General features: G+C 40.3%; 2 protein-coding genes across 3 annotated transcripts; one reads left to right on the top strand and one right to left on the bottom strand.

Moving 5' to 3' along the window:
- Positions 1 to 1,146: 1,146 nt before the first annotated feature.
- Positions 1,147 to 15,961, top strand: atp13a2 (ATPase cation transporting 13A2). Of its 2 annotated transcripts, none has more exons than XM_073469611.1 (29): positions 1,147 to 1,293; positions 4,719 to 4,795; positions 5,253 to 5,420; positions 6,248 to 6,306; positions 6,407 to 6,473; positions 6,566 to 6,645; positions 6,813 to 6,890; positions 6,971 to 7,040; positions 7,175 to 7,309; positions 7,414 to 7,480; positions 8,273 to 8,404; positions 9,087 to 9,248; positions 9,628 to 9,738; positions 9,892 to 9,938; positions 10,049 to 10,237; positions 10,322 to 10,528; positions 10,837 to 10,947; positions 11,223 to 11,379; positions 11,524 to 11,635; positions 11,752 to 11,876; positions 12,002 to 12,180; positions 12,549 to 12,641; positions 12,866 to 12,945; positions 13,189 to 13,341; positions 13,471 to 13,567; positions 13,732 to 13,955; positions 14,060 to 14,211; positions 14,324 to 14,496; positions 15,661 to 15,961. In XM_073469611.1, exons 1-29 carry the CDS (start codon positions 1,281 to 1,283, stop codon positions 15,826 to 15,828), a joined length of 3,486 nt encoding a protein of 1,161 aa, XP_073325712.1. In that variant the 5' UTR covers positions 1,147 to 1,280; the 3' UTR covers positions 15,829 to 15,961. The 2 variants fall into 2 exon arrangements, with proteins under 2 accessions (XP_073325712.1, XP_073325713.1); XM_073469612.1 differs by lacking the exon at positions 1,147 to 1,293 and adding an exon at positions 3,530 to 3,765.
- A 125-nt stretch (positions 15,962 to 16,086) lies between these two features.
- Positions 16,087 to 21,444, bottom strand: szrd1 (SUZ RNA binding domain containing 1). Its single transcript, XM_073469614.1, has 4 exons — positions 21,313 to 21,444; positions 19,919 to 19,968; positions 19,005 to 19,274; positions 16,087 to 18,230 (listed from the first exon to the last, which is right to left on the bottom strand). Exons 1-4 carry the CDS (start codon positions 21,358 to 21,360, stop codon positions 18,128 to 18,130), a joined length of 471 nt encoding a protein of 156 aa, XP_073325715.1. The 5' UTR covers positions 21,361 to 21,444; the 3' UTR covers positions 16,087 to 18,127.
- Between the last annotated feature and the right edge of the window lie 6,065 nt (positions 21,445 to 27,509).

Genomic DNA, 27,509 nt, shown 5'->3' with positions numbered 1-27,509 from the left:
TGGGACACTTAATGGAATAAAGCCATTGCTGAAAGTTCAGTCTGAAGAATTGGACAAATTAAATTCATACCTCCAACAAATAGGGACAGCATATTGCCAGAGTGCCTGCCAACTGCTGCTAACTGCATTCTGTTTATATATCCATGACTGTAGCTACAGTTAGCTTGTTAGCTCAGTTAGCTGTGCAGCTAGCCTCAATACTGGGAGAGTGATGGCATTAACACCACTAGCACAGGAGCTTTGAACCCCTGGGAGAAAGGTTACAGGCCTAAAAAATGTCTGCTGTCAAAAAAATGGGTGCATCAGGATGTCGTCACTGTTTGTATTTATTCAATAATACTGTGTTTTCATTTGTTCATGGGATTTAATATTAATTTAATTTAATAAAAGCCTAGGTGGGAAGTATATGACCATGCACTGAATTATTACTCTTCCCAGCTTAAGCATGATGTGAAGAAGAAAGCTGGTTTCATCAATTAGCTTAAAAGAATAAGAGAAACCTTAGTATCAAAACTAATTCTGATCAAGGAATACAATTTCTTGCCCCTGAATATGTTTATCAGGTTAACGACTAAAAACAATGGTTATGGTTTGGGGAGAACATACTGTCCAGATGTTTATAAGCAGGAGCTCTACAGTAACCACAGTAATATTACAGTCCAGGTGAATCATTTTTGTCTTTCAATAAAGTATGTGGAATGCTGGAGGGGGATAACCACCAGCCGAAGGTATTCACAACCTAGCAACTCATGTTTTTTCTTATAAATGAATAATGAAGCTATGGAGCATTAGTAAATTAGTTTAGTTGGTTTAAAGCCATAAATTGAATCCTATCAGAACTGCAAAGGATGCCCTACACATATCAATATTTGTAGATTGTGAGTCCTGATGGAAATTTGTAGGATTGGCAAATGCATTAAAGGGACAGACACAGATCAATCGATTTGTGATTTAAATTTTCAATTAAACTAGTATAGGGATTTTTAAATATTTTGTCGGGACATTGAATATCTTCTCATATTGATAAAATGATGAGCTATATGGAGAAACAGAAGAGTACCACACTACCAATGTAGCAGTCTGACATCGCGCTTTCTACATATGGGCACGCTTTCGACTATTTTGGACCACGTGAGTTGCCGTAGCAGAGTATGATTTGTAGCTGAGATAGCTGGATGTTTTGAAAGAGCCTGTCCTGTCTGTCTGCCTGAAGACAGTCTGTCATTACGGCTATGACTTGTGAAAGAAGGTAATGTGAAGGCTGTCATCTTGACCAGAGGATGGACAGGCGTGGTAAGTGTGTTTGAATGCTATTAAATGACGTTAACCCTTCACTCCCTACAGCTACACAGATGTGTTTGCTAACCGTTAGCTCACTAAGGGCGGTAGCTTGTGCTGAAGCTGCTCTGTGCTGACAAATGAAAGCAGACAGAGACCTGCTGTCTGTCTGCGATTTCTCTTACCTCTGTTGGGTTGAACAAACGCTACGATCACCAGGAGCTATTCAGTATTTATGTTGAAAGGTTAATTAACATAACTTTAGCTCAGACCTTAATTTAACTACTATCATTTGCCAACTAATGAGGACAATAACTTAATCTGATCAAAGCTATTAGTAAGCATTTTAATTCCCTTCAAGACTATCCTTCCAGTGTGTAATTAACATCAGAACTGTTCTGCAAATACAAACGAGGTGTAATATAAAGGGTAGTTTCACCTCATTGCTAAAGAAAAGAAAAACATACCTTTTCACCCCCAGTGGTTTCAAGCCATGCAGATGTTTTATTTGCACAGTTGACAGTGGATGATCCATCTCAAATCACTTTTAAAGTCAACAAAGGCATCTCCTTTTATAAACAGACGTCACTGCTGCCCTGCTACTGCTAACACAGGTCCTAATACAAGCACTACTGCAGTAACTACTGCTGCTATAACTGCTACTACCAATACCAATAGTACTAAATCTACTCTACTGTCATGTGGGCTGTTGGTAAGAGAAGTGGTTTGTTTGAAGTAGGAAATCTGTGTGTGAGGTCTCTAGGGAGGACTGATAGTTTACTTTTTTTTTACCAGTAAAGTGTCCTGTTCATGTCTTTGTCCCAATTCTTAAAAAAAAATATGGTATATATGAAATGTTTAAATTTGCAGTAATTGATTGAAATGCTCCCTGATGTTCACTGGCTAGTCACTGTATCGGTCAGGTAGCGTACAGTGGGATCAGATGACCTTCTTGTGCCTGTCTAGTCATTTGTAGGCCTACATATTCATTTCCCTTTTTCGACACACCAGAAAGTTGCCCTGTGTCATGCTCAGGGGCTGACAGTAACACTGAAAGCCTGGACTTTCTTAGAGCAGCAGGATTAATACCCTTGGTGGCCTTGTTGACAGTCCTCTTCTCTTCCAAATGTAGGTAGTCCTTTGAACAGAGTTATTGATTAGAGCCTGGGACAAGGGTAAATTAAAAGGAGGATAATGAATGACTTTCAGATGCCTGGAATTCCTGTGTGTGTGTTCAGACAGTCTATTTAAGTGGGCTGTGTGTAAAACCAGCTGGACTTCAATAAAACATCAAGGAAACATGTAGCTTTATTGTCAAATAGACATGTCTTAGATAGGTAATTCCAAATAATCCGACACACAGCAAACTGTGATCTGTGACTTTAAACAAAAAAAACAGTTTGGTTTGATTACAGACCTGATCATTTTTGGGCTACTTTTGGTAGAGTTTGGCCTAGTTAGAACAAAGCAGGCATGTGATCTGGCCAAATATCTCAGTTTCCCACGTCCTGAGAAGCTTTCACATGATTATACTGCAATCATGTGCATACTGATAAAAACAGATGACTCAGTTTTTTGGTTCCTAGTGCAGTGTGTGTATCGTGCTGTGTATGAAGATTAACGGTGCACTATGTAGTTTTTTGGAACAATTTCTTAAGAGGATTTATTGATTTGAAACTAAACAAACAAACTGACCTTGAAGGACAACACAAAGTCATACTGTTTTACTTTGTTTATATGTGGCGGACCCTGCCACCTTTCTAGCTTCAAACAGTGTTCTGGGGACCTTATTTTCCTCTGAGAACAGCTTGTTTACTCAGTTATGGAAAAAATAATAATGATTGTATTATTGCCTCATTAATATTGTAAATATCTCTAAAAATAAACTACATAGTGCTCCTTTAATGTCCATACAGCAGGTCACCAGCCACAGGACACAAATGATGCACATTTTTACAACCTTAATCGTTAACTTAATAACTACTCGTTTAGATTTGAATGGTTAAATGATAAAAAAAAAAAAAAAAAAAAAAAAAAAAAAAATCACGGGAAAGTATTACTAAATATTTATTGACAACTGTAACTTTTTTAATGTTGAGATGGCTACTTTATCGGTTCTTTGGCGTCGTCGTATGAAGAAATCACGAGTCGATAGTGTGTCTTTTCGCGTCCATTTCTCAGGGAGTGGCAGTCCCGTGAACAGTGTAATAAACAGTGTGTAGTAACCGCATTAAATGTCCCTTTCTTCGCATTTGTTCCTGATCCTGGGTTAATCTGATGCCACACACGGCCGCGGGGCTCGTGTTCAGCTCTGCCTCAGCAGCCGGTCCAACAGGTACCTCAGACAGGTAGCCGCACTTCGAGGCACTGCGCAGGTTAAACACAGCGGGGCTGTGGCAGCGACAGCTCTCTCTTTTACTCACTCTTCATAGCGACTTTATCACTTTCGGGAATATATTTATGTAAGACTTCCGGTCTCGACTGGCGGTAAGTTCTGTCTCTTCCTCAAATGTCTTTTCAAACGAAGGAATGTGGTTTCGTTTCGACGTTTTCCAGGTCTTTTGGAGGCGGAAGCGAGCATCAGGTTAAACAAACAACTAGCTTTACTGCACTTGTTTTTAACTCCTCTGCTGTTGTATACTGTGTATATATGTACTTTACTGTGAGTTTAAAGATAATTTATATCGCTTTATGAGGCATTTTACTCTCGTCCGTAGCCCTTTAAAAGTTAATGTTTCTTGAGGAGCTCACAGTGTTTCCGTCGGGTTTACTGACCTTATTACAGTTGGTGGTAGCTCTTGAATCTCCCACCAGCTCACATATCTGACTAAAGTTTGGTTGCAGAGGGGTTAAATGAATTGAACACCCAAAAGCACTGTTAAAACCACCTTGACCCAAACTATAAATGTAGTGCTGTAAGGTCTGAGGGGTGTCTGATCACTCAGCCGTGAAGTTTATATTAGATTTTTTTTATTATTGTACACACAAAACCTGCCACGTTTTTATCTTCCACCACTGACTTCATACAGAAGTGAAAAGGTAAACCATGTCACCACAAAGCTTTTTTAAAGAAACCTTAAGATATATATTTTTAATCTGTTTCTTCTGAGGGGGCCTTGTCCTTTTTTGCCTCAGTTTTTAAGTCTTCATCATTGATTTTCACACTTTCGTCCATTGATTACATTTTTTCTTTACTGATTTTTATGTGATATTAACATTTGTAAACCTCGCAGTTTCTCTTTACTGTTCTCTATTGTTGTTTTGACTTGTATTGTTTTAGCCTTGCTGCAGGCATGATGTTTGTATGAAAGGTGCTGTATAAAGAAGCCTGACTTGAGTGTTAATATTGACTGAGGGTGTGATTGTGCAGGTCAGTTCACGTGGTGTATGTTGTAGCAGAGGTATTGTTGTGTTAATGGTGTGAAACCTGTAACCTGTAGGTAGTGTGGTGGAGCCGCTGAGCGGACTCCCCTCACCCAGTCCACGAGACCCCCTGCTCAGCCCTGAGTCACACATGGTAAGAACCTCCACAGTGTTTCTGCTCAATCGACCACAAGTGTGGCAAATGAAATTTACTACAGAGAGTTAGATATAGACGAGAAAAGAGGAAAAAATGGGGAAAATTTTATGTGACGGTCGAGAGTCTTTGTGAACAGGCTGAAGTGCTTGTGGTTGTCTGCTTCGCTTGCTTGAATTGAAACCTAGAATGACACATGCCAGCTTTACATGTAATGTTAGAAGTTAGAGATGTGCATGGTTCCCTATAACCCTGATATATTTACAGATTCAGAGGAACCAGTGGTTTTGAATATCTCTGCCGCATTTGGTTCAAGTATCACTGTTGAAAGCCGAACAAGCCGCTGTAACAATCTGGCTTTTCTTTTATCTTCATGTGACTGCTGATAAACTAAGCTGTATAGAAATGAACCTGTATTTGAATCTGACTGGACTGTGTGACTCCTTTGCCTCACCAGGATGCTCAGGGGTATAAGTGGGTGCGCTGGCGGGTGTGGTTGTGTCGCCTGGCTGCCCTGCTGTCCTTTGGTCTCCTCCTGATTGTGTTTCACTGGCGCCCAAGGCTTGGTGTCCTCGCCCGCTGCTGCTCTTGCCCTCTGGCTTTGGCAGATATTCTGCTAATAAGAGTGAGAAAATAATTAATTCCTACTCAGATTTGAAACTCTGGCTGCATTGCTGAAAATGGATTTCTCTCGGCAATGCAAGAATTACAGCTGACCTGTGTGCCACGTTGTCCTACATTAATTTTTATGTTCTTTAAGACACATACAGGACGGGGTTCAAGCTCATAATGGCAGTAACTGACCGGTTCATAAAATATTAGATTGAGCAGTCATAGCTATTATAAAAGCTGCACTGAAATGTTAATTTCTCAGTCCAGTCTATATATTCACTTAATGTTCAATTATGTGTAAACGATTTCCTGATTTTAAAAGTACTGCTTTAACCTTGAAAGACGCACTTGAGTTTTAATGTATATTGATGGCTGAACTGGTGTACATACATCAGCACAAATTATTAGGAATTAGCAGCTCCAATTTAAAATATCTACCTCCAAAAATCCATTTCAGTCAGGTTAGAGGAAATGCTTCGTCTTTCTTCAGCAGTTTCTGACTGGTATTACTACCATCAGTGTGATTCACACTTACCTACTGGAGTATAATGGTGGATTAAACTTTCCATTTTGCACATTTACCATACATACAAACATTCACCCTCAATGCTGCTGAAGATGAACTAAGAATATTTGTACCTTGACTTCATTCTTTACTTTATATGTGGTGATTGTGTCATTGTCTGAATGCAAGTGCAAGATGTAAAAGAGGACCATGTCTACAGCAGTATTCTGTCTTTTTTATGTCTCTGATTTACTGCATTAGATGCTTTCTTTATTGGTGGGTCAGGTGCCTCATTTCCAACAATCACAGATGTATTTTGTGTTATGTTTCCTCAGGACTGTTTTGGCCAGCAGCATGTGGTGGAGGTCCTCACAGAGGAGATAGAGGAGGGCAGGTAAGCTACATGTCTCATAACCTTTAGCCTTTCAACACCATGCACACATCTTATAAGACTGTTAAAAAGTTTACAAGCTTACTTGGTTTGTCCCTTTCAGTTTGGATTTGTTGGGAGAGCTGGAGGACACTGAATGGAGAGATACAGTTCAGCTGTGCCAGGAGAGGGTAAGGGAGCTGCAAACTGTTGTTTTTTTTGCAGATTAATGTGCTCAGGGATCTTCTTTCACAGACTGAAAGTGACCTTAAATGTGTTACAGAAAACTCTGCTGCGTTACTACCTGTTTGAAGGACTGCGCTACATCTGGCTGGACAGAAAAGGAACATTTTGTCGTGTTAGGTACTGAAACAGGAAACCCTGAAACTCACTTCACTGAATGCTGAACAGCTGGATTCATGCTGTATATTTAAATAAAAAGTGTTTTTTATGTATAGAAAGTCAACTATTTCTTACCTTTAACCTTTTCTATTAACCAAAATGTTGAAACCTTCTGTCTTTGTCTGTAGTGTCCTCAATGAGGGCTGGACCTGCAAGGAACTGTATGGCTTCCAAAAGGGCCTGAGTCACCTGGAGCAAAGCTTCAGGTAGGAAAGGATGCAAGAATGGAGAAACTAACTTACTCTTGAACATCAGACTGAGTAATTCATGACATGAATTATTTCAGGAGACGCATGTATGGGCCCAATCTTATTGATGTGCCTGTGAAGCCTTACATGAAACTACTGTTTGAAGAGGTGAGATGGAAAAAATCTGTCTTTTATATACTGCCTCTGAATTTGTTGTGATGGCTTGTTGTGATGGTTGTGATTTTATCAGAATTAAACCTGCTCCTTCCTTTTTGTCCCTCTCTCTTTATCTGCGTCTTCAGGTCATCAACCCTTTCTATGTGTTCCAGTTATTCAGCATCACCCTGTGGATGATTGATAATTATTATATTTACGCCATATGTATATTCATTATCTCCATTCTGTCCATCTGTATCTCACTTTATCAGATCCGCAAGGTGAGCCTACAGTTGGATACTTGATCTGATAATAATGTATTTGTTTAGACCTCAAAATAGATGGAAAAGTTATTAAATAAACCTTATTTGATGTTACTCCACAGCAAAGCGTCACTCTCCGCAGCATGGCACGGTTAGTCACAAATGTCACAATACGGAGAAACTCAGAAGGTGAGTTTATGCAAATGTTTTCTTCTACTTCCAATATGAATTATTTTTATCGTTCTTTTCTTCTCGATCTTTGTGGATGTGTTTTTTGATTGGCATATTGTTCAATTAGCATTGCAGTAATGTGCTTCCTCTGAAGGTGGAGCAGTGGCAGATCTATTAAAAACAAAATGAATAGCTAAAGACTTTTGGCACAGAAAGAGTTTTATCCTGCTAAAGGATCAAGGCAGAAGGCAGAGAGAGAGCAGAGTGTCTTGATGTTAAAGAAACACTTTGGACCACCTTAGTTTCCTGATGAGTTGTGGGCTTGGTGAAGAGGTTTATAGTTTTGATTTGTAGCCATGGTTTTATGTAGTGATGAATAACCATCATTCAAAGGGGGTCAGAAACAGTAAAAGATGGTTTTGAGTTGCCAACTGATACCATACCCAGGTGCTGTCTGAGACAATAATAGCTGCCATGTGTTCTCCATAAATAGGTGCATTACTGGAACCACCATTGTTTCAGTTTCCCAAGTAGTGGTTTAACTCTTTAGTAGAACTTAACGCAATCAATCGTACCTCGTCGGGCATTGTAGTTGTCAGTTCTACATCTTTACAATTCAAATGTGCTGAACAATGGATGAAAAAAGTTACCATGGATCAGTTGCACTCAGGATAATAGATAAGGAGGTAAATCAGGAAGTAATTGTGTTTTATTAGGCCAAGAAAAGCCAGACTGCTTCTGTCTAGTCATTCTGTATTAAACCCATAACTCTTTAAAAGGATACTCATTTCTAGTTGTGTGTTTTCTCAGCGGAGGAGTGTGTGAGTTCGGAGGACCTGGTCCCCGGTGACTGTATAATCATCCCTCAGGAAGGTCTGCTGCTGCCCTGTGATGCTGCCCTGCTGGCTGGGGAGTGTCTGGTGAATGAGAGCATGCTCACAGGTGATCATCAAAACAACACCACCAGGCAGAGGGCAGCTGCAAAGATATGTCATATTTGCAACATTGCACATTTGCACAGGCACATTTATTATATAATGCACAAGTATGTGTGTACATACAAGGACAGTTACTGTATATAGTATGTTTATCTTTATTCAAATAGTTTTTATTATATTTTCTATTCAAATTGTTATTTTCTTCTTCAAATATCTCTTTATTATTGTCTCTATTTTTTGAGACTTCTCTGTGCTGCTACTTATTTCCCTCTGTACTGCTGTGTTACCTGTGAATTTCTCCAAAGGGGATCAATAAAGGAACATCTTGTCTTGTCTTATCTTATTTTATAACTTAAACTTTATGATAATTGCCATGATCACTCGGCCCATGACACACCTTCAGAGTAACTTCAGTGTTGCGTTGCAGCAGTTTTCACTTTAAATGTAGGATTTAATAAAAAAAACACTTTAAACTGGGTCAGGTCAAGAAAAGGGGAAAATCCAGTAAATGTGGCAACAAAAGCCTGATTCCAGAGCTCTGAATAGCATCTCTGATATGTGAAACTGAGGTGAAATCCAGTCCAGCATCAGAACAAAAGCATTTGCAAATCATTGAATACAGTCTCCAGATTGTTTTTCATTGAGGAGTACATGTATTCATCTGTGTGCATTATTCCTGTGTCCAGGTGAAAGTGTCCCAGTGCTGAAAACCCCACTGCCTGCTGGTGAGGGGACGTACAGCTCAGAGACTGAGCGAAGACACACCCTCTTCTGTGGCACCCAGCTCATTCAGGCAAAAGGAGGTGGGCCGGGAGGCAGCGGTGCTGTTGCTGTGGTCACAAGCACCGGTGAGTCTAGAAAATGATGAGCTGAATTGTTAACTTCTTAGGGAGATGTCAGTTAAAGGAAACCTGTGGAAATTTTGACATATAGTAGCGAAATGGAACAGCTTTGTTATGAGCAGGTCCATTTTGTTTCTTTTGTTTGTGCATGGATCTAAACACTGCAGGTTTCCAAATTTCCTATAAAAAAACAGTTTTGCAAAGAGTTTATAAGGAAGGAACTGTTTGTAAGAAGTCAAGGACACACACGATGTGTTTTGGTGAATCACAATGAATATAAACATAACTTTTGTTCGTTTACAGGGAAGCTCCACAGGGCGCCTTTAAAAGCTTACCGTTTGCCCTCCAATTCAAGCCAGTTCTCCTTTTCATATCTGCTCCACAGGGTTTTTCACAGCCAAAGGTAACCTGGTCAGCTCCATTTTGTATCCTCAGCCGACCAACTTCCGCTTCTACCAAGATTCTGTCAAGTTCCTGCTCATCCTGGGTTGTGTTGGTAAGAGCTTTAGCAGAGACCTGCCTTATTTTGTTTAAAGACTCTATGAAGAAACGAATGTTGTCTGTATCTACTGCTGAGTTACTTAAGACTTTTAGGCAAATAATTTGTCAGCAATTCCAACATTTTCCAATCTCGTCCTTCTTTCTTCAGCTCTGAGTGGCACCATTTACAGCTTCGTGGTGCTTTTCAGATCCAATGTAAGTCCACACTACAATGCAAAGACCACATAATTTCTGGCCTGTCTATATTTGACATGGCAACAATAAATGAAGAGATATCACTCACTTGTGTCTGAATGTGTGTCCAGGTGACCTGGATGGAGCTGATGATTAGGAGCCTGGATATCGTGACCATCGCAGTGCCTCCTGCCCTGCCAGCTGCCATCACCACGGGCACTATCTACGCTCAGAGCAGGCTGAAGCGGCAGGGCGTCTTCTGCATCAGTCCACCACGCATCAACATCTGCGGCAAGGTGTCAGTCTTCTGCTTTGACAAGGTGAGAATGAGGACGTGTGGGGGACAGTCATGACCACTTGACATGTTGAAGTCGCCTTTCATCAGAGTACTCTTGTTTCTCCAGACAGGTACTCTTACAGAGGACGGTCTGGATGTGTGGGGAGTGATGGAGGGGGGACCTGCTGGTTTCTCTGAGCTGGTCCCAGAGCCCAGCCTCCTGCCCCCAGGGAACATGCTCACAGGCCTGGCCTGCTGTCACACTGTGACACTGTTGCGAGATCAGCCCCTCGGAGACCCTCTGGAGCTCAAGATGGTCGAGTCCACTGGATGGGTATGACACTATAAAGCTTATTTTATTTACTTCAAGAGGTGCTTGACTAGAACTTAGTACTGTTCAAAAATGTTCACTATTTGTACAAAAACAATACTTTTTGATACTTTAAAACCTATATCTCAAATATTGTTTTGTTTTTCAATGCCCTCTGCAATCTATTGTCATAATATGTCATCTTCATGTGAACTTAATTCAAACCATTATCTTAAGACTTGTATTAGATCTTGAACTTGCAGTTATATGGCACTTTTACGACAACTGAAAGCACTTTTGAACACATCTTTACATTGTATCTAATTTTCCAGACGCTCGAGGAGCCAGAGGGAGATGGAAAGGCGCTGGATGCAGAGTTTGGAGGCCACAGAGTTTTGGCTGTTATGAGACCTCCAACTCAACGGCTCTCAGCTCAAGGACCTGTGAGTAACCCGAACATCCCTCTCATGTAGACCTATCAATGGGGCAAATTTTTTATAAATGCCTTGTACAATTATTTATCTGTCCTTTTTTACCATAGTGCTATATTTTGATCATGTGGTAAGTGTATTAAATTACAAACTGAATTAAATGTAGATGTAGAAGTGGGTAAACATCAGTTACCTGCTTTGCTCACTGATGTCCCTAATATGTCAACTTCTGTCTGGAGTTTCCACTTAAACATCACTGTTATTCTTCTCTTCCATTCTGCTGTTAGTCCACGAGAGAGGCAGTGGCCATTGTGCAGAGGTTTGCCTTTTCCTCGACCCTGCAGCGGATGAGTGTGGTGACGGTGGCCCGCGGGGGACACTCAGCTCTCGCTTTCATCAAAGGATCCCCAGAGATGGTGGCTAGCCTCTGTCGGGCAGAAAGTGGTCAGTATTTTAGTATCAGTAATGAAAATAATAATATTTATTTAACATGTAAATATACAGTTCAGCATTTTAAATGGAAATTATTTTATCACCAATTCCTGTCAATTATTGTCAGTGTCAAATAGGGATGCTTTGTGCTTACAGTGCCGGCACAGTTCTCAGGAAAGCTGCAAAGCTTCTCCAGTGAAGGCCTCAGGGTTCTTGCACTCGCCTATAAACCATTAGACAGCAACACTGACTTTAGGACCATCGAACGGTGAGAACCCAGTCTGTAATTCTGGCTTCTTTGCAGCTCTGTGGCAGAGCCATTTTTGTTTCCTAGAAATGATGCTGTAAACACAATAGATTAATGCAGCTGTATGTCTTTCACAGAGGGGAGGTAGAGAAAGACATGCACTTCCTGGGCTTGCTGATGATGAAAAACCTGGTAAAACCGGAGAGTGCCAAGGTCATTAACATCCTGAGACTTGCACAACTTCGCAGCATCATGGTCACAGGTGGGAGTTGTTTTGTATTTGTATAAAAAAACATAGTTAAAAAAGACCCTTGACTTTGTTGTTATTGAGGCATTAAGATGCCAGCATCAACATCATGTTAAATCTAGTTTTGTCCTTCTCCACAGGAGACAACATTTTAACAGCAGTCAATGTAGCAAAAAGCTGTGGGATGGTGGGATCTGATGAGAAGGTGATATTCGTCAACGCAACCCCCCACACTGCCCAGTCCATGCCCACCCTGAGGTTCAACCTGGAAGACGGCGGGGCAACGTCCACCCAAAGCTCCGTAGAGGTCATCACTCAGGTTGGTCCTGCTGACACACAACACTCCTGAACACTCACTGCTTCTCACTCTGTTTATGGGTGCCAAAGGTATATTTTAGACACCTGTAAGGAGAAGGGTTGTTGTGTGACAGTTATGACATTCTGAGGCTGTTTGGATTACAGCCATGATTTTGCTACTTAAGAATAAATATTTAAGGGAATGACATTCAACATGTGTCATGACTGAGTGGGATTTTTTCCCACGCAGCCATGCTGTAGGACCCGAAGGACAACAGTGATAAAGTTTGATTGGAAATGGAACCTTAATATTCGTCCTTATCTGCACTCTGTGTGTTTAATAATTAAGTAGATATCGCTGTTATTGATGCTTTTCTTCTCTCCTCTCAGGGCCTGTACCAGGGTGGTTTTGGCTATCACTTGGCTATAAGTGGCAAGTCCTTTGCTGCCCTCTGTGACCATTTCCCTGAGTATCTGCCAAAGGTACTGTGTGTTATATATTCCCAGCGGGAACAGTCTGACAGTGGATATGATAACTAGGAGAGTAGCGATAAGGAAAATAATTAACTTATAGTTTGGTTCAAATAGATTCATTAGACTGACACTGTATTTCAAGCACCATTTTCTCTTGAAGAAGAAAGATGATGAATGTATGAAGTCAGTCAAGTCAAGATGTGATCATTTGCCATCATTTTTTGTCATTGCAGGTTTTGTTGCGAACCACTGTATTTGCACGCATGACTCCTGACCAGAAAACCCAGCTGGTGAAGGAGCTGCAGAAGCTGAAGTGAGTCCAGACACAAAGAGGAAGAGTGGGAAACTCAGAGGAAGAACAGAAAGAAAAAATAAACCCAGCAGAGTAGAAATATACTGAGGGCAGCAGAGAATTGAGAATTAGGAAAAATCGAACCCTCATTATCTGTTGTGCAGTATTTGTGATTATTTTAATTTAAATTGTGAAGTACTGCTGGTTAATACCTGACTTTAAATAAGACACTAACTATTATTCAAACCTGTCTCTTTAATACAGCTACCGGGTGGGCATGTGTGGCGACGGGGCCAATGACTGTGGGGCTCTGAGATCTGCTGATGTTGGAGTTTCCCTGTCTGAAGCCGAGGCTTCAGTCGCTTCACCTTTCACCTCCAAGACTAACAACATCAGCTGTGTGCCGCTTCTTATCAGGTGAGGAAATAGGAGGTGTTTAAAGTGTTGAAATAAGAAAATAATTAAATCCAACCAAACCAGGATTGTTTATGGAACAGTTTGTGCAGTAGAGATACAATAACACATTTTTCCCTCTTTTCTGTGCAGAGAGGGCCGATGTTCTCTGGTCACCTCCTTCAGTCTCTTTAGATACATGGCCCTCTACAGCCTCATTCAGCTGTGCTCCGTCCTCACCCTCTACACGGTGAGTAGCAGTGGAACTCGTCTCAATTTTTAGATCAGATGTTATGGAAAACCAAAAAATGTTCAACTTAAAATAAAAGATATTGTGAAATAAATATACATAAACCTTTTTATTGCTTAAAGAACTCTCATTGAACCATGTGACTTGTTGATGTGTGTGTCCAGATTAAGACGACCATGGCCGACCTGCAGTTCCTGGCCTGTGACATTTTTGTGGTGTCCGTGCTGGCCATCGTGATGGGAAGGGGAGGCCCCAGTGAGGAACTGCACCCCCGCAGACCCCCAGCCAGTCTGATAACTGTGCCTGTCCTGGGCAGCATCTTCATCCACACCTGCATGGTCATCGTGGGCCAGCTGTCTGCGCTCTTCATCACCACCTCACAGGACTGGTCAGTAAAAATACAATATCTCAGATTTTAAAGGAGGACCAGAACCACAGCTACACATGACACACTTGAATCTACTGTAAAACTTCCCTCCCTGTGTTTTTTAGGTATATTCCACTCAATTCAACAGTTTATGGAACAGAAAATCTGCCCAACATGGAGAACACCAGTGTGTTTGCCGTGGCAGGTTTCCAGTACATCATCATGGCTGTGGTGGTCACCAAGGGCTACCCTCACAAGAAACCTCTCTATCACAACTGTGAGTCATTCCAAGGATGATGCTGTTCATTGTTGTCAGCTTGATTAAATATAATATTACAAGTGAAACGTATCAAAGTTTCTGAACTCAGATGTTCTTCTTATGTTTGCAGTGATTTTCCTCAGCCTACTGTTTGTCCTCCTTGGCCTGATGACTTGGCTGGTGGTATATCCTGGGCCTTTAGTTTGTAAACAACTTCCAATGTACAACTTCACTGATATGGGTTTCAAAATGCTGCTCGTCGCCGTGGCTGCTCTCAACTTCCTTATTTGTTTTATTGTGGAGGTGAGTGATGATGGACAATTATTTGTATTTGTCTACTTACATGAATAGCCGGCTCAGTTATTAGCTCCAACACAAAGCAGATGAGACACGTGACTTTTGTCTGTGGATATGGTATAAAATGTTTGAAATATTCTCCTTCATAAACAAACAAGTGAATGTGGTCATCTGAAGTTCATGTCACTTGCTATAAAATTGACATGTTTTCGATGCAGAAAAACTCCATATATGTCCATAGTAACTTCTCTTACCACTCCTGGATTCTCAGTATTTTCAAAACCATCATAATTCATCATAATATTCTTACTCCTGCTCGCTTGTACCTCATTTATATACGAGGGTGGTCGGTCAATGTTTGCTCTCTGCCTCCATAAACCAAATTTACAAAAGTCATGAAAAAATGCATCCATAAAGTGTGAAACCTCAGCTTTAAATGCAAAGCACAGCTTTGTTATCATGAAAAATTCAAATATCATTAAAATTTACTAAAGCGTTGCTTCTGGTACAGTGGAGCAGCACAGATTCCTCAACATTTCATTTGATAAGCTGTTTTTTTTCTCTATTTTTGGCTGTTTAAAGCTGCCGTTTCCTATTTTCTTTGGATTCTAGAGGTTTTGTCTACGGTGGCCCTGTGGGTCAATACACATTTCAGAAAACACGACAATTCACGAATGTTGTCGTGTTTTCCAGAATGTTGTGTTTTGGCTCTCAGGGCCACCGTATTCCTCCTCTCTACACAAAAACGTTATTATTAAGTATATGTTGCAATATAATTACACTAGATAACGCTCACCACAGTGTATCCAATGTCTAACGCATTGAAACAGATACAATCTGCTCTCTGTAGTACAAGGAGAACATGGGTGATTTCACATTTTGGCCTGCCACATTCTGAGAAGAGCAGGTGTAAATAAATGTAATAAAACAAATGGCTGTATTCCATTTATTGTGCTTATATTGTGGCTAAATGTCAGCGCTTACAGGGACACTTGAACGGAACAAAGCCATCATCAGTGTTATTAGTAACTCAAGTGCTTTTCTTACTAAGACAAGTCAAAATGTCTGCTTGCTGACTGTTTCCATCATTGACAGACATTCCAAGCTGACGATCCCATTGTATGTTCATAAAAGCTCTTTGTAACTGTTCAGTTGCTGTTTTTCTCCCAGGGGCTGATAGATGCAGGTATCCTGAACTGTCTTCGGTCGCTGTGGGGGAAGCGTCAGTCAAAGAAACTGTACAAACGTCTGGACGTCCTTCTATACAACTCCCCATTATGGCCGCCTCTTAATCAACCCCTGTACCCCATAGATCACACAGTCATCAACCTCAGCTAGCATCTACTTGCCCCTCTGTGGTACACTTTCAGTCACCTGAGCCAAACAATGCTGTGGATCCACAAAATCCACAGCTTGACCAACAATGCAAAGTCATGTTTACCTGTGTTAATAAAAACTATTTTTATGTAAACTGGAGTAAAGACGTTTATATTTTCTATCAAGTGATTTAATGCTGTGGTCCTGGGGGGTTATTGTGAGCTGCTTAGGACAAAAGCACCAGCCAATTAAATGAATGAAAACACATCACAAAACAAGTGACATTTTTTGCAAATCATTTTATTAAATCAGTATTTACAGGCAGTTTGTGTTCTCACCCAGAGCTCAGCTAACCCCGTCCGTCTCCTGCTCTGCTGCTAGATTTCCTGAACTAAAATCTCTTACCAGTATTGTGAATTCTCCCTCGGATCAGTTTCTTGAACTACAGTAATAAAAATCAACAACCAGGAAGTTAAGATGTGATACAGGAGGCACAAGCTGAATTCAGCCATTACAATAACTTTTCTATTGATGGTGTGCACCACTGAATATGGCTTTATTGAGATCTCTTCTCCGTTTGAACAAATAAAAAGGTGAAAAACTTAAGAACATCTACTGGGCACAATGGTCCTGGTCACTCAGCCAGGTAGTCAGCTCACATACAGCTGTGTCTCCATGATCCATTTCAGCAGAGGACCATCAGTTACTGAACAATCACACCAGGGGTGATGTTACGGTTTCTGTTCTGTTACATGACCCAGATGCCAACAGACAAAAAAAAATAAAACTGGCATTCATTCATCCTGGGACATCATTTCAGATACATTTCATCGCACACTCTACAGCACTGTTTCTATCAAAGTGCCAGCCCAAGCTTTAATACGGACATTTGCTGTTTGAGCAATCAAACCCGCTGGAAAAATACAATCTTAGTTCATTTCATTCATTCAGTCTCGTTCACTTGCACCTGAGTTCCTACGTACTGTACGTCATTGAAGGACATGAAGAAACGAGCACACCGCTGACGAGCTGGAGATATGACAGAGAGGCTTGTCGAGTACAGCAGTAAATTCATTCCCCCACCTCCCTCGAGCCGCTGCCAACAGCACCTTCACATCATGACATCTGAATTAACTGATATATGTACAAGTCGATTTTAAAATGGGATTTTGGTTCATTTCGATTAAAATACTGCTCTGACATTGCTGCTATCTCATACAAAAAGGCAGAAAAGCTACTTAAAAATGGACTTAAATCCATAATCTTCTTTTCATTTTGTCTTTTTTTTCTGCTTTTACTTTTAAATAGAAATAATGATGTTACAGTCCAAGGAAGACAGCTGAAAAGCTTAAAAAAAAACAAAAAAACATAGCTTTAACAGAACTCGTCGGATAAACAACTTGACACACATGACCCTTAACCTCAGTTTTTAAAAACAAATGGCAGTCTACATAATAGGTGTGGTGATGATGCTAACAGCACAGTTACAGGGCAGGTACCAGTTAAGACACCACGAGCTGCAACACTGGGTGTCTGAGTTTTGACTGTAAGGAGAAACCGAAACGTAGCATTTAAGACCGTTTTAACACCAAACAAAGGTTGAGAAGTGTAATGTTTCCCATTTCATAAAAACTGCAGATATGTTTATTTAAAAAAATCTCAATTCTAAATACTCTTAATGAACGTGTTATTTGTGGTGTACGTATAATGTGAAGTTCTTGTATCTGTACTGTAGATATCAGAGCATCCCTAGCATAGATAATAAAGACAAGCAAGAAAACAAAAAGATAAAAACTTTGTCAGCAAACATCTGAAAAATTAAAAATGTGTGTAAAAGTTTGAGAAGTGATGTCTGGTATTATTGCTAGGGAGAAGCTGCTGCCCAAGTACCAGCTCATCTCATTTTGCTATGGCCCGTCACTTCTCCTCTCTCTGCCGCCCTCCGTGTAAGTCTTTGCTTCCGCCTTGCAGGCGTCCTGAGGCGGAGTGGCTGGGGACTGGAGGAGGAGGAAGATGGAGGTGAGGGGCCTTTCTTAAAGGGATCATCACAGTGAGTCCAGAAGATGTCCATAATCACAGTGTCAAACAGACTGGAGTGGGGGGGAGAAGAGAGCACATTTCCATCTGACTTCCTCCCGGAGTTCCTTGCTCCCTGTCAGTTCCACACGACTGATAGTGGGAGGCAGCAGCGTGGCTGTACTCGCAGCCCGTCTGATAGATTGGAACCAAAGGAAGGAAGTTTTAAGATACTTTGCTGTCTTTGCTCTCAGGGTGCCCTCGATCTCTCTCCCCTCAATGGCTGGGTGGCCCCGGGGCCCACTTATCTGTGCTGTCGGAACCCTTGGGTGCCGTCTGGCTGCCCCACAGTGTGATTGTTAGATCGGGTGTCCTCTGAAGGCAATGTAGAGTTATTGCGCCCTGGCCTGGCAGAAAGACAGGAGACAGGAATAAATTAGAGACGGCAGTCTTTAACACGTGCCAACTGCTGGGCAGAAACTTTTTCCAGGACTGTCCTAATTTCCAAATCCCTGTAGTCTACCAACAGACAGGTATCCACACATGATTTTAGTTATAGGATTGCCTCTTGGCTTTGAGTTTCTCGGTTGCTTTTCTATTCGTTTTGGCACATTTCACAGTAAACCAAATCCAAACTCAACACAAATGAAAAGAACCATTCAATGAAATTCTGCAAAGCTGCATCAGAAAGCTTCTTGTGATTATCTTTAGGCTCCACTTCCTGTAAATCAAAACCCTGCCAAGCCAAACGCAGAACTAAAGCAGCGTGCCTCTGCCAGTTGTAGTCGAGAAAATGAAAGCAAAAGTTACACACCAGGAGGAGAGGTCAGCTAGGGTCTTCACATCCTTTCTGATGAATTCTGACAATTCATCAGGGATTCAGCTGGAAGTAGTCCCATTTTTAGTGGCTACTGCTTTAGTTCTTATTCTGATTTTTAGTTTGTATTGGTAGGAGAGGCTGATTTATAGTTTCAACTACAGGTTTGTTCATTTATTTGTTTTTGAGCCTTAAAATAACACCTATTCATTAGCCGGCCTTCTCTCAGTTGGAAACTTGGCACACAAAACGTTAAACAGTCTTAAATACAACTATGGGAATACACAATAGCTACAGCCCTCAAGCAAGGCCTCATTAAGCTGTGAGTAAAACCTCTACACTGTCAATATTTGTGGATGATTACCGGTCAGTGTTGGGCTTGTCCTGAGGCGTCTCCTCTGGGCAGGCGCTGCCCAGTATTCTCTTCCTGGCCTCTGCGTACTCTGCCTCACGCTGGGCCAGAGACTTGACCTGTGGTGTAGGCCTGTTCTGATTCAAGGGTGATCCCAATGACCCGTTACTTGCGGGCCGCTTCAAAATGCGTATCTGAGGTGGAGGTGCTGCTGGTAGAGAGTCGTCCTGTATCACCATGGTTGTCCTCAATGGAGATCGTTGAGAATTATTACTGGACTCCCTAGAAGCAGACCGACAGGAAGCAGACCACGCAAAATTAGTAATATGACAGACAGGAAGAGGCTAATACTTTTAAGTGGGGGCGGTGGTGCTGATAACAGCTTAGATGATACATGCATGGCCAAAAGACTATTACTGTTTCAGTTTGTTCATACTCATCAGCAAAGTTACATACTTAAAAGACAATTTCTGAAATGTGCAGATCTGCTATTCAATTCAGCTCAATTCAAAAATATGAATACATGAATTCATAGATTAAAGGTGCACTATGTAGTTTTGGGAAGAAATTTCAATCAGAGGAGAAAGATCTTCATTGACTGATTTTAATGCCTAAACAAACTTACTAAACAAATTCTCAGGATAAACAATCAATAAACATTAAAAGGACAACACAATTTCATACTGTTTTAAAGTACTTTGTTTATATGTGGCGGACCCTGCCACCTTTCTAGCTTCAAACAGTGTTCTGGGACCTTATTTTCCTCTGAGAACAGCTTGTTTATTCAGTTATGTAAAAAATATCATTATTACCTCATTAATATTGTAAATATTAAAATTCAGAGTTTGAATTTCTTCTCCAAAAGTGCACAGTGCCCCTCTAATAAAATACATTTATATACTTCTTTTCCCTCCATAAAGCCTTACTTTTCTCTCTGGCTGATCCTTAGCTTCTCTTCTAACCGTTTTTCCATTTCCTGTGGGGGGGAAACAGTCCAAACATACATTAATGTAAACAAACAACATGGTCAGATTAATATGGTGTAGGAGGAAGAGGTGGTTAGCGAGTCACAGAGTGGCTGGAAAACAGGATTCAGTTACAAGCTATTTATACATGTGTAGGACAGCTGCCAAGTCATAACAGAGAGTGCTCAGCTAGCAAACATTAATCTGCTGATGTTGCCAGCGAGAATTGCCAAGGTAGATTGAAGGATCATTTTTAAATTACGTTTTACACTGACTAACACCAGAAGGTTAAGACGATAATGATCTGTAACTTCAGCCTGACAAACTTGACCAACTTCTTCTCAGCGCCACGTTCTTGACGTCACGAGCTAGCAATAGTCTGCCAAAGTACCGTGACGACGGCTAATGTTAGCGTTAGCTAAATGTACTAACTTGCCAGTTTGGCAACAAAACTAGCTCGAGAGCAGGGTTTTACCAAACAACATGGCCGAAAATGTTGTCCAACAACAATTTGGACTGGTGAACTAGCGACATGAAATCACAAAGTTAACTCAGGAGTATGCATAGTGAAAGCCAGGCTCCATAGAAAATGTGCGAACTTAAATGAACTGAATGTAATGGCTGCTGTACCCAATATAACAATCGGCGTGACGATTGTTCTTGCAAAGTTGGGGTAACTACTTATGTTTACTTTATTACGGGGACATTTCGACGTTACGAATGTAGCTAAATCGCTGCTAAGCTAACGTTAGTCGTCTATAGGATGGTTCCGTTAATGCTAGCTAATCGTTATTGCGGTGATCAGTGTTTAAGATATGAGTTGTTAGTGTCACAAAACACATGCCGAGTGACTTTAAGGCGAGTGTGTGTCGTGTATGGGGTTCTTGTTGTCTTGTGCGAGGGATGTAAATTTCACCAATAAGTAAACCAACATTGATTAGACACATTTTCCATGTTAGCCATAGTTAGCTTAGCATTTGCTCACGTCAAGCATTTCAGCAGGAACATTAATTTCGTGGGTTTAGCTCGCGTCATGTACATTCGTAAGCTGGCCAGCGTTAGCTAATAAACAGATATATTGGGGTTATATCATTCGAGATTAGTTAGAAATAGTCAACGTCACTTGGCTGGTCTGCGTTAAGCCTGTCTCGCTCGCTAACGTTAGCTAAGCTAGTTAGCTACTTGACGTTGGCTCGCCAAGTTTCTTAAAGCTAACGTTAGCTTTAGCTACATTGTTGGCCCGTGTGAGGAACATCGTTGCGAGAACTTCTAAAAACAACCATGTAAATACAGAGAAGCTACCAAACGGGAATCCCCTCTTTAACTGAAGGTATATTGAACCTTTCATTATTTACCCCACTATCAGCAGCTTCCTCCCAACTTTCGACGACCTCCTCATCCATGTTTCATTTTGCTCACACACGCTGTCCTGGGCTCCTTCAGACCCGCCTCTCGGCTGTCCGCAGCCTTTGACATCACACTGACGGGTTTCCCCACCGCATGATGCTCCTCTACACAGCTGAGTAGAAATGACCTGAAGAGGCTCATCTCGGTAAAGTGTCAGTAAACAAAGAACAAACTTCATGTATTTTGTAAGAAGAAGTAGGACGTCTTTTACTGTTTGCTCTAAACATGCCACAGGTGTGAGGAAATCTGCCACCACTTCCGTATTTGCTGCAGCTTTCCCTCCGTATTTTAAAAAAAGGGGGTACCACAAGATTATTATTATTATTATTATTATTATTATTATTATTATTATTATATAGTCAGTTTAAAACACAGAAATAAAACAATAATTCTTGCAGCTTTTATTGTGAAAAGCATAACAAATGTGACATTCAAGAGAGATTTGGCAACATAACACAGTATTAAAGTCTCTATTTTAAGCAAAGTATTTATTTCTTGAAACAGTCTGAATAAGAAGAGGCAAAGCCACTATAGTGTAAATGCATATCTGATGAATTTCTTTATTTATCTATTCAGTTTCTATGATAGCGCCTCTTTAAAATGCAGAGATTCAGGCTGGCATTGGCAGATCATTGAATGGCAAGCACTGTGTGCACACATATTCCTGCTGTGGCCCTTCCTCCTGTGTAGACACCACTTCAGCTCTACTTATGGTGCTGAACTTTGTGTTACAGCAAACGTATCATGAGTCAAAGGTCTTCAGCCGCACAGTCAAGAACATGAATCCTTTCCGAGATGGATTATTTGTCTGGTATCACTTCTTTTGTTGTTTACTGAAAGCTGTCAGACACCTTTGATCACATAAGAATGTTAAATACACTACAGTGCTACTATTATGATTTTTTTTTTTTTTAATGTACTGATACTGAGATTGTTTTATCCATACTTCTGATTCTGATTCAAAGTCAAAGATTACTATAAATCTCCATTTTATTTTAGGTTTAGGTTGTCTTCAGTGTCTCTGAGGTATAAATGTCATTATTTCCAAGTACAGGTTGATATTCTTGGCCATGTGTTGAATATTTTGGGTTGGATTGTTTGCACAAAGAAAACATTTTCTCAGCTTTTCCTTCCTGTTGCGATAAGGCTGTTTCTGTTTGGACACATGAGGGCAGTGTGGATCTGTCACACCACAGCTGATGTTTTACAGTTTGAAACACAGAACTGAAGTTTGTCTGGACTTTATGTTTAAGCTTTATGGCCTTTATTGTTAACACATATGCATAAAGTACTGGACAAGATGAGTTATAGTGTGAGCACAGGTTGTTTTCATCTGAGCATAAAAACTAATTTACAACATTTTTTTAACATATTTGACCAAATATTTTACTTATTACATGTTAAACTGTTAATTATGGTGATTGACATGACTGATGTATATGTGCTTGTGTGTGTTTTATCCTAATCCAGTGAAGTAAAGCAGACCTCTTGTAAAGTCAGACAAATATGTTAAACTCATCAGTCGTCCACATTGTGTTGTAGGGGTGTATTGAAAATCAAAACGAGACTGGTTCATCACAACAAAGTGTGTATTTGGTTTTAATTGAACTTTGTAGCCTACATTAGACCTGGTAGCGCTGCATGTTGTTTTATTGTTACCAGAGTTTTATAATGTACGCTTCCTTGTTATCATATTTATGATCTCAGATAGGAGAGACTTCCAGATTTAATGCTGCCGTAGTGTTTTGGTCCGGATGTTATGAAGCTGATATTGACAAAAATAGAAATGAACTCAGTGTCCTGACTGATGTGCACGTCAGCTTTTCTTATGAGCCACACTGTCTTGTTGTAGCTCGAGATTTTTATGTTCTGTCACATAAATTTGGTGGATTCATATTCAGTCTACTTGAGTGAAAGTCTTAAAGTAACTGATATTTAATGTATGCATATTTATAAATAACAATAAATCAATAAAATAATGCTCTTCTCTGCTGCAGCATGCACTCTGCGAAGTAACTAGTAGCTCAAGCTATCAAATAAATGTAGTTCACCTGATGTGAACCTACCTGAGTACACATGAACTGTACTCGAGACCACCTTTTCAAGCAGGCTCGGGTACAGTTCGCAGTCTGTGCCCAGGTACACTTGAAAAAGAGGTATGGTACACTTGTGTTCACACAGATCAAATGACCTGGCTGTGGTGTCAAGTGAACTCAGATCCGGGCCAAAGTCCGTCATGTGAAAGCACCTTCAGTTTATGAGATATCTGGTGTGCATAGCTGACATTCTGTCCTGATGGTTGGGCTGACCAAGTCACCAGAAACACTTGGATCCATCAGGACTTCAAAAGTTTTTTAGGAACAACAGTGAAATAATTGTATTAATGCAACATTATGTAACTTTTCTTTTTTTTTACCTTAGAAGTGCACTATGTAGTTTTGGGGAAGAGAAAGATCTTCATTGACTGATTTTTTTTAAAATGCCCAAACAAACTAAATAAACAAACGGTATTCATGACTGAAGAAAGGGGACAAACAAATAATTAACATTTAAGGACAACACAATTTATACTGTCTTATATGTGGCGGACCCTGCCACCTTTCTAGCTTCAAACAGTGTTCTGGGGACCTTATTTTCCTCTGAGAACAGCTTGTTTATTCAGTTTATTCAATTTCTGAGTTTGTATTATTCATTAATAATGTAAATATTGAAATTCTGAGTTTGAATTTCAGCCCCAAAACATCATAATGTCCCTTTAAAATAACAGCTTCAGAATCATGTTGATGGTACAGTGTCTTGTAACAGGGTGAATGGTGTCTCTATCACTTGTTTCTGCACTGTGTAACTTCAGTGAGAGGGTAGGATCACAGCGTTACATACATGTTTACTTCAACATACAAGTTTTCAACACAAAACATTGTGATGACATGATGAGTTTTGTTTGTAGTTCGCACCTATATTACATCTGACACATTGTTACAGAGCTGGGATTTGTATTTATGACAGTGTTGCACCAATCATACAAAATGCATATTCCACATGATATTGCTTTAAATGTTCTTTGTAATATGTTGTATGATGACGCTGATGAAGGCCACAAGCCAAACAACAAGCTGTTAAAGGTGACTTGAAATTACAACCCCAGAGGTTTCCTGTTTGCACCAGTCATTTCCTGCACTGAACATCCAGACATACGTGTCCACAATGTGAGTGGCAGATTACATTTCCTCAGTGGTGAATATTTCAGAGCTGTAATAAACACAAACGTCTCTGTGGTCAACATCTGGACCAGGTCTGCCACATGAAAAGGGGATGAAATTCATCAAAGAAAACACAGTGTGAGGAATGAAGTGGTTCATTTGAAATGCAGAAGTGAGTTTTCATTGCAGAGCAGTGTGAAGCTCTTAGCTCAGGCTTAGATCTCATGTTAATAAAGTCTGGGTTAGTGTTTAAAGTGGTTTTGTCTTGCTGTGGTTACATGAGTGGATTTGATATGGTTATTATAGTGTTTTCACCCAGTTGCTTAAAAAGAGCTGTAAAAACACATATTCTCCAGATCACGTCATCATCCATCATCTTGTCACTGCCAAATCAGCCCACCCTGCAAACATCCTGATGTGGTCAAAACCTCTCATGGGTTTGTTTAAACCAAGACAAACTGACAGCCTACAGAAACATCCCTCTGTCACCTGTCAGTGAGTCATCATGAGGCATCTCTGCCAGCGTGAAACACGCTGCTGCTGTTTCTTTTTCACAGGAAGCAGTCAGTCCTGACCAAAATGTAAAACATCCAATCACCAAGTAACGGATGTGTTTCATGTGTCTATTACACAATGTGGAGAACCAAGGTCTGAAAGCAGTACAGGAGCATTCATCATACTCTGATACCAGATGCACAGTAAATGTACCATATTGATGCATGGTTGCAACACTGCAGCTTTATTAAGACATCAGAATAACATCAGGATGTACAAACTTTTACATAACCTTCATTTCCCATGTAGAAATGTGTACATACATGTATATCTGAATGCATGATGTGGAGACACACTATCAAATCCCAAAAGGTAGACTTTACATGTGGTCATTGCAATGTTATATACGTATAAGAAATTCATGTCATACAGAATGACATAGCTTCTGAATCACAGTTGATTTGATTTCACTTCAATATAGAAAACACCAGATTATCAGGATGCTGGAAACATTTCAAGCTTGTAGTTTATTCAGAATCTCAGATTGCTCATCTCTCTCAGCAGGGCTCCATCATCAGCACTTATGGACGTAGTATCCTGTCACGTATCCTATGATGTAAATGATCACCAGTGCAGCCAAAGCTCCAACGGACTTCACTGCTATCCCAGTGGTGCCGACGCACAGTCTGTTGTAGATCCTGAGTAGAACAGAAACAGAGGCGGGGTTCGGTCAGACAACATTTGGTTGATCATTACAGCACTATTTTATGACCTGGTTTCACCACATTTCATTTTGACTATAAAAGCTTACTGGTGCTTTAACTTCCTACAACTCTGTATTTTCCCCTCAGTACCTTCTGAAAATGTTCAATAATATGAAAACTTTATATTTGACCTTTGCATCTTTTTTTGTCAGCCGTCAGTTCGTCTCACCTCGTCATCGTAGACTGTGATCCCTCTACGTTCATGTTGATGTTGTTCTCGTTCCAGCGATCATATTGCACGCTGCCGGCACCGTTTGATTCCATTTGGGAAGTCATTCTTCTCTTCAGAGGTCTATCTTCTGACTGGAGGCCTTAATAATCTGTATGGATTGCACTTTAAGCATTACTAAATGTGTTTTACATAATAATAATAATAATAATAATAATAATAATAATCAAGTATTCACAGTGTTTAATCAGCCCAGACCACTTGACTAAAATAATCAGATTCCTAAGCATTGATTTGACACATTCAGATAATTCAAGCTGTGCTCACCTGTATGTGTGTCAAACAGTCAACAGCCTTCTTAGAAAGCTCTGCTCTCCAGCTCTTTTAAAGGCACGACTGAGACTGAGAAAGTCATGCCTCCTTCTTGATATGTGACCTGGGCCATAGTTCATGTGTTTAGTGAAGTCATCCTGTCATAAATCCACTGGCTGGACTCCTGCATTTGTGTTTTTATGAGTCTTTTTCAGTGATAAAGGGCAATTTACATCACATCCTGTAATAATAACTGTAATGAATAACTGACTGCAAAGCAAAGAGCTGAGTGTTGTAGATTTTCACAATACTTCCTCCCGTGCATGAAAGTGTGACATGGTTTAATAGCAATAATATAAGATAATTTTTATGATTTTGAAGAGACTTGATAAACTTATCAAGAAGGCCAGCTCCATCCTGGGATGCCCTCTTGACCCAGTGCAGGTGGTGGGAGAGAGCAGGATGATGGACAGGCTGTCATCGCTGCTGGTGAAGGAGTCCCACCCCCTGCAGGTCACTATCACCGCACTGGTCAGCTCCTTCAGCGATAGACTGATACACCTCAAGTGTGTGAAGGAGAGGTATCGCAGGTCCTTCCTTCCTGCTGCTGTTAGACTGTACAACCAGCACTGCTCCCAGTAGACCTCACATGTGCACTGTGCAATAAAAAACTCTACACATATCCATATACATTTTGGTTTGCACTAACTGGACAATTGTTAATACCCATATTTATTATTTATTATTTGTAAATAAAGATACCACACTGTTTATAATTGCACTGTTCATATTGTAAATACTATGTATATATGAGTCAATTCTATTTCTTATCTTCTTATTATATTGCTTATTTTTTACTTTTTATTATTGTTTATTGTTGTAATAATTTGAAATCTGAACTTCAGAAATGGGATTGTCTTCAGACCCTTAGGTTTTTAGAGGGGACGTGGAAGTTACCTATGAACATACTTATCTCATCTGTGCTGCCCTGTGCTCACTCTGCAGGGCCCACATATATTATATTATATTATCCGATATTACCTGATATTCTATCCTATTCTATTCTTTTTTAAATACAATATAATATAATAATAGAATAGAATAGAATAGAATAAAATATGTTTAAAGTGTATAATTGATAATAATTATAATACTTTATGTTATATTATATTATAGGAAGTTATTGTTTCACACCGGAAGTTTTA

Source organism: Pagrus major, chromosome 7 (genome assembly GCF_040436345.1).
Source record: "Pagrus major chromosome 7, Pma_NU_1.0".
In the NCBI taxonomy this organism is placed as follows: Eukaryota; Metazoa; Chordata; class Actinopteri; order Spariformes; family Sparidae; genus Pagrus; species Pagrus major.
The sequence above is the reverse complement of the archived record's forward strand: the minus strand, read 5'-3'. Positions and strand labels throughout refer to the sequence as shown.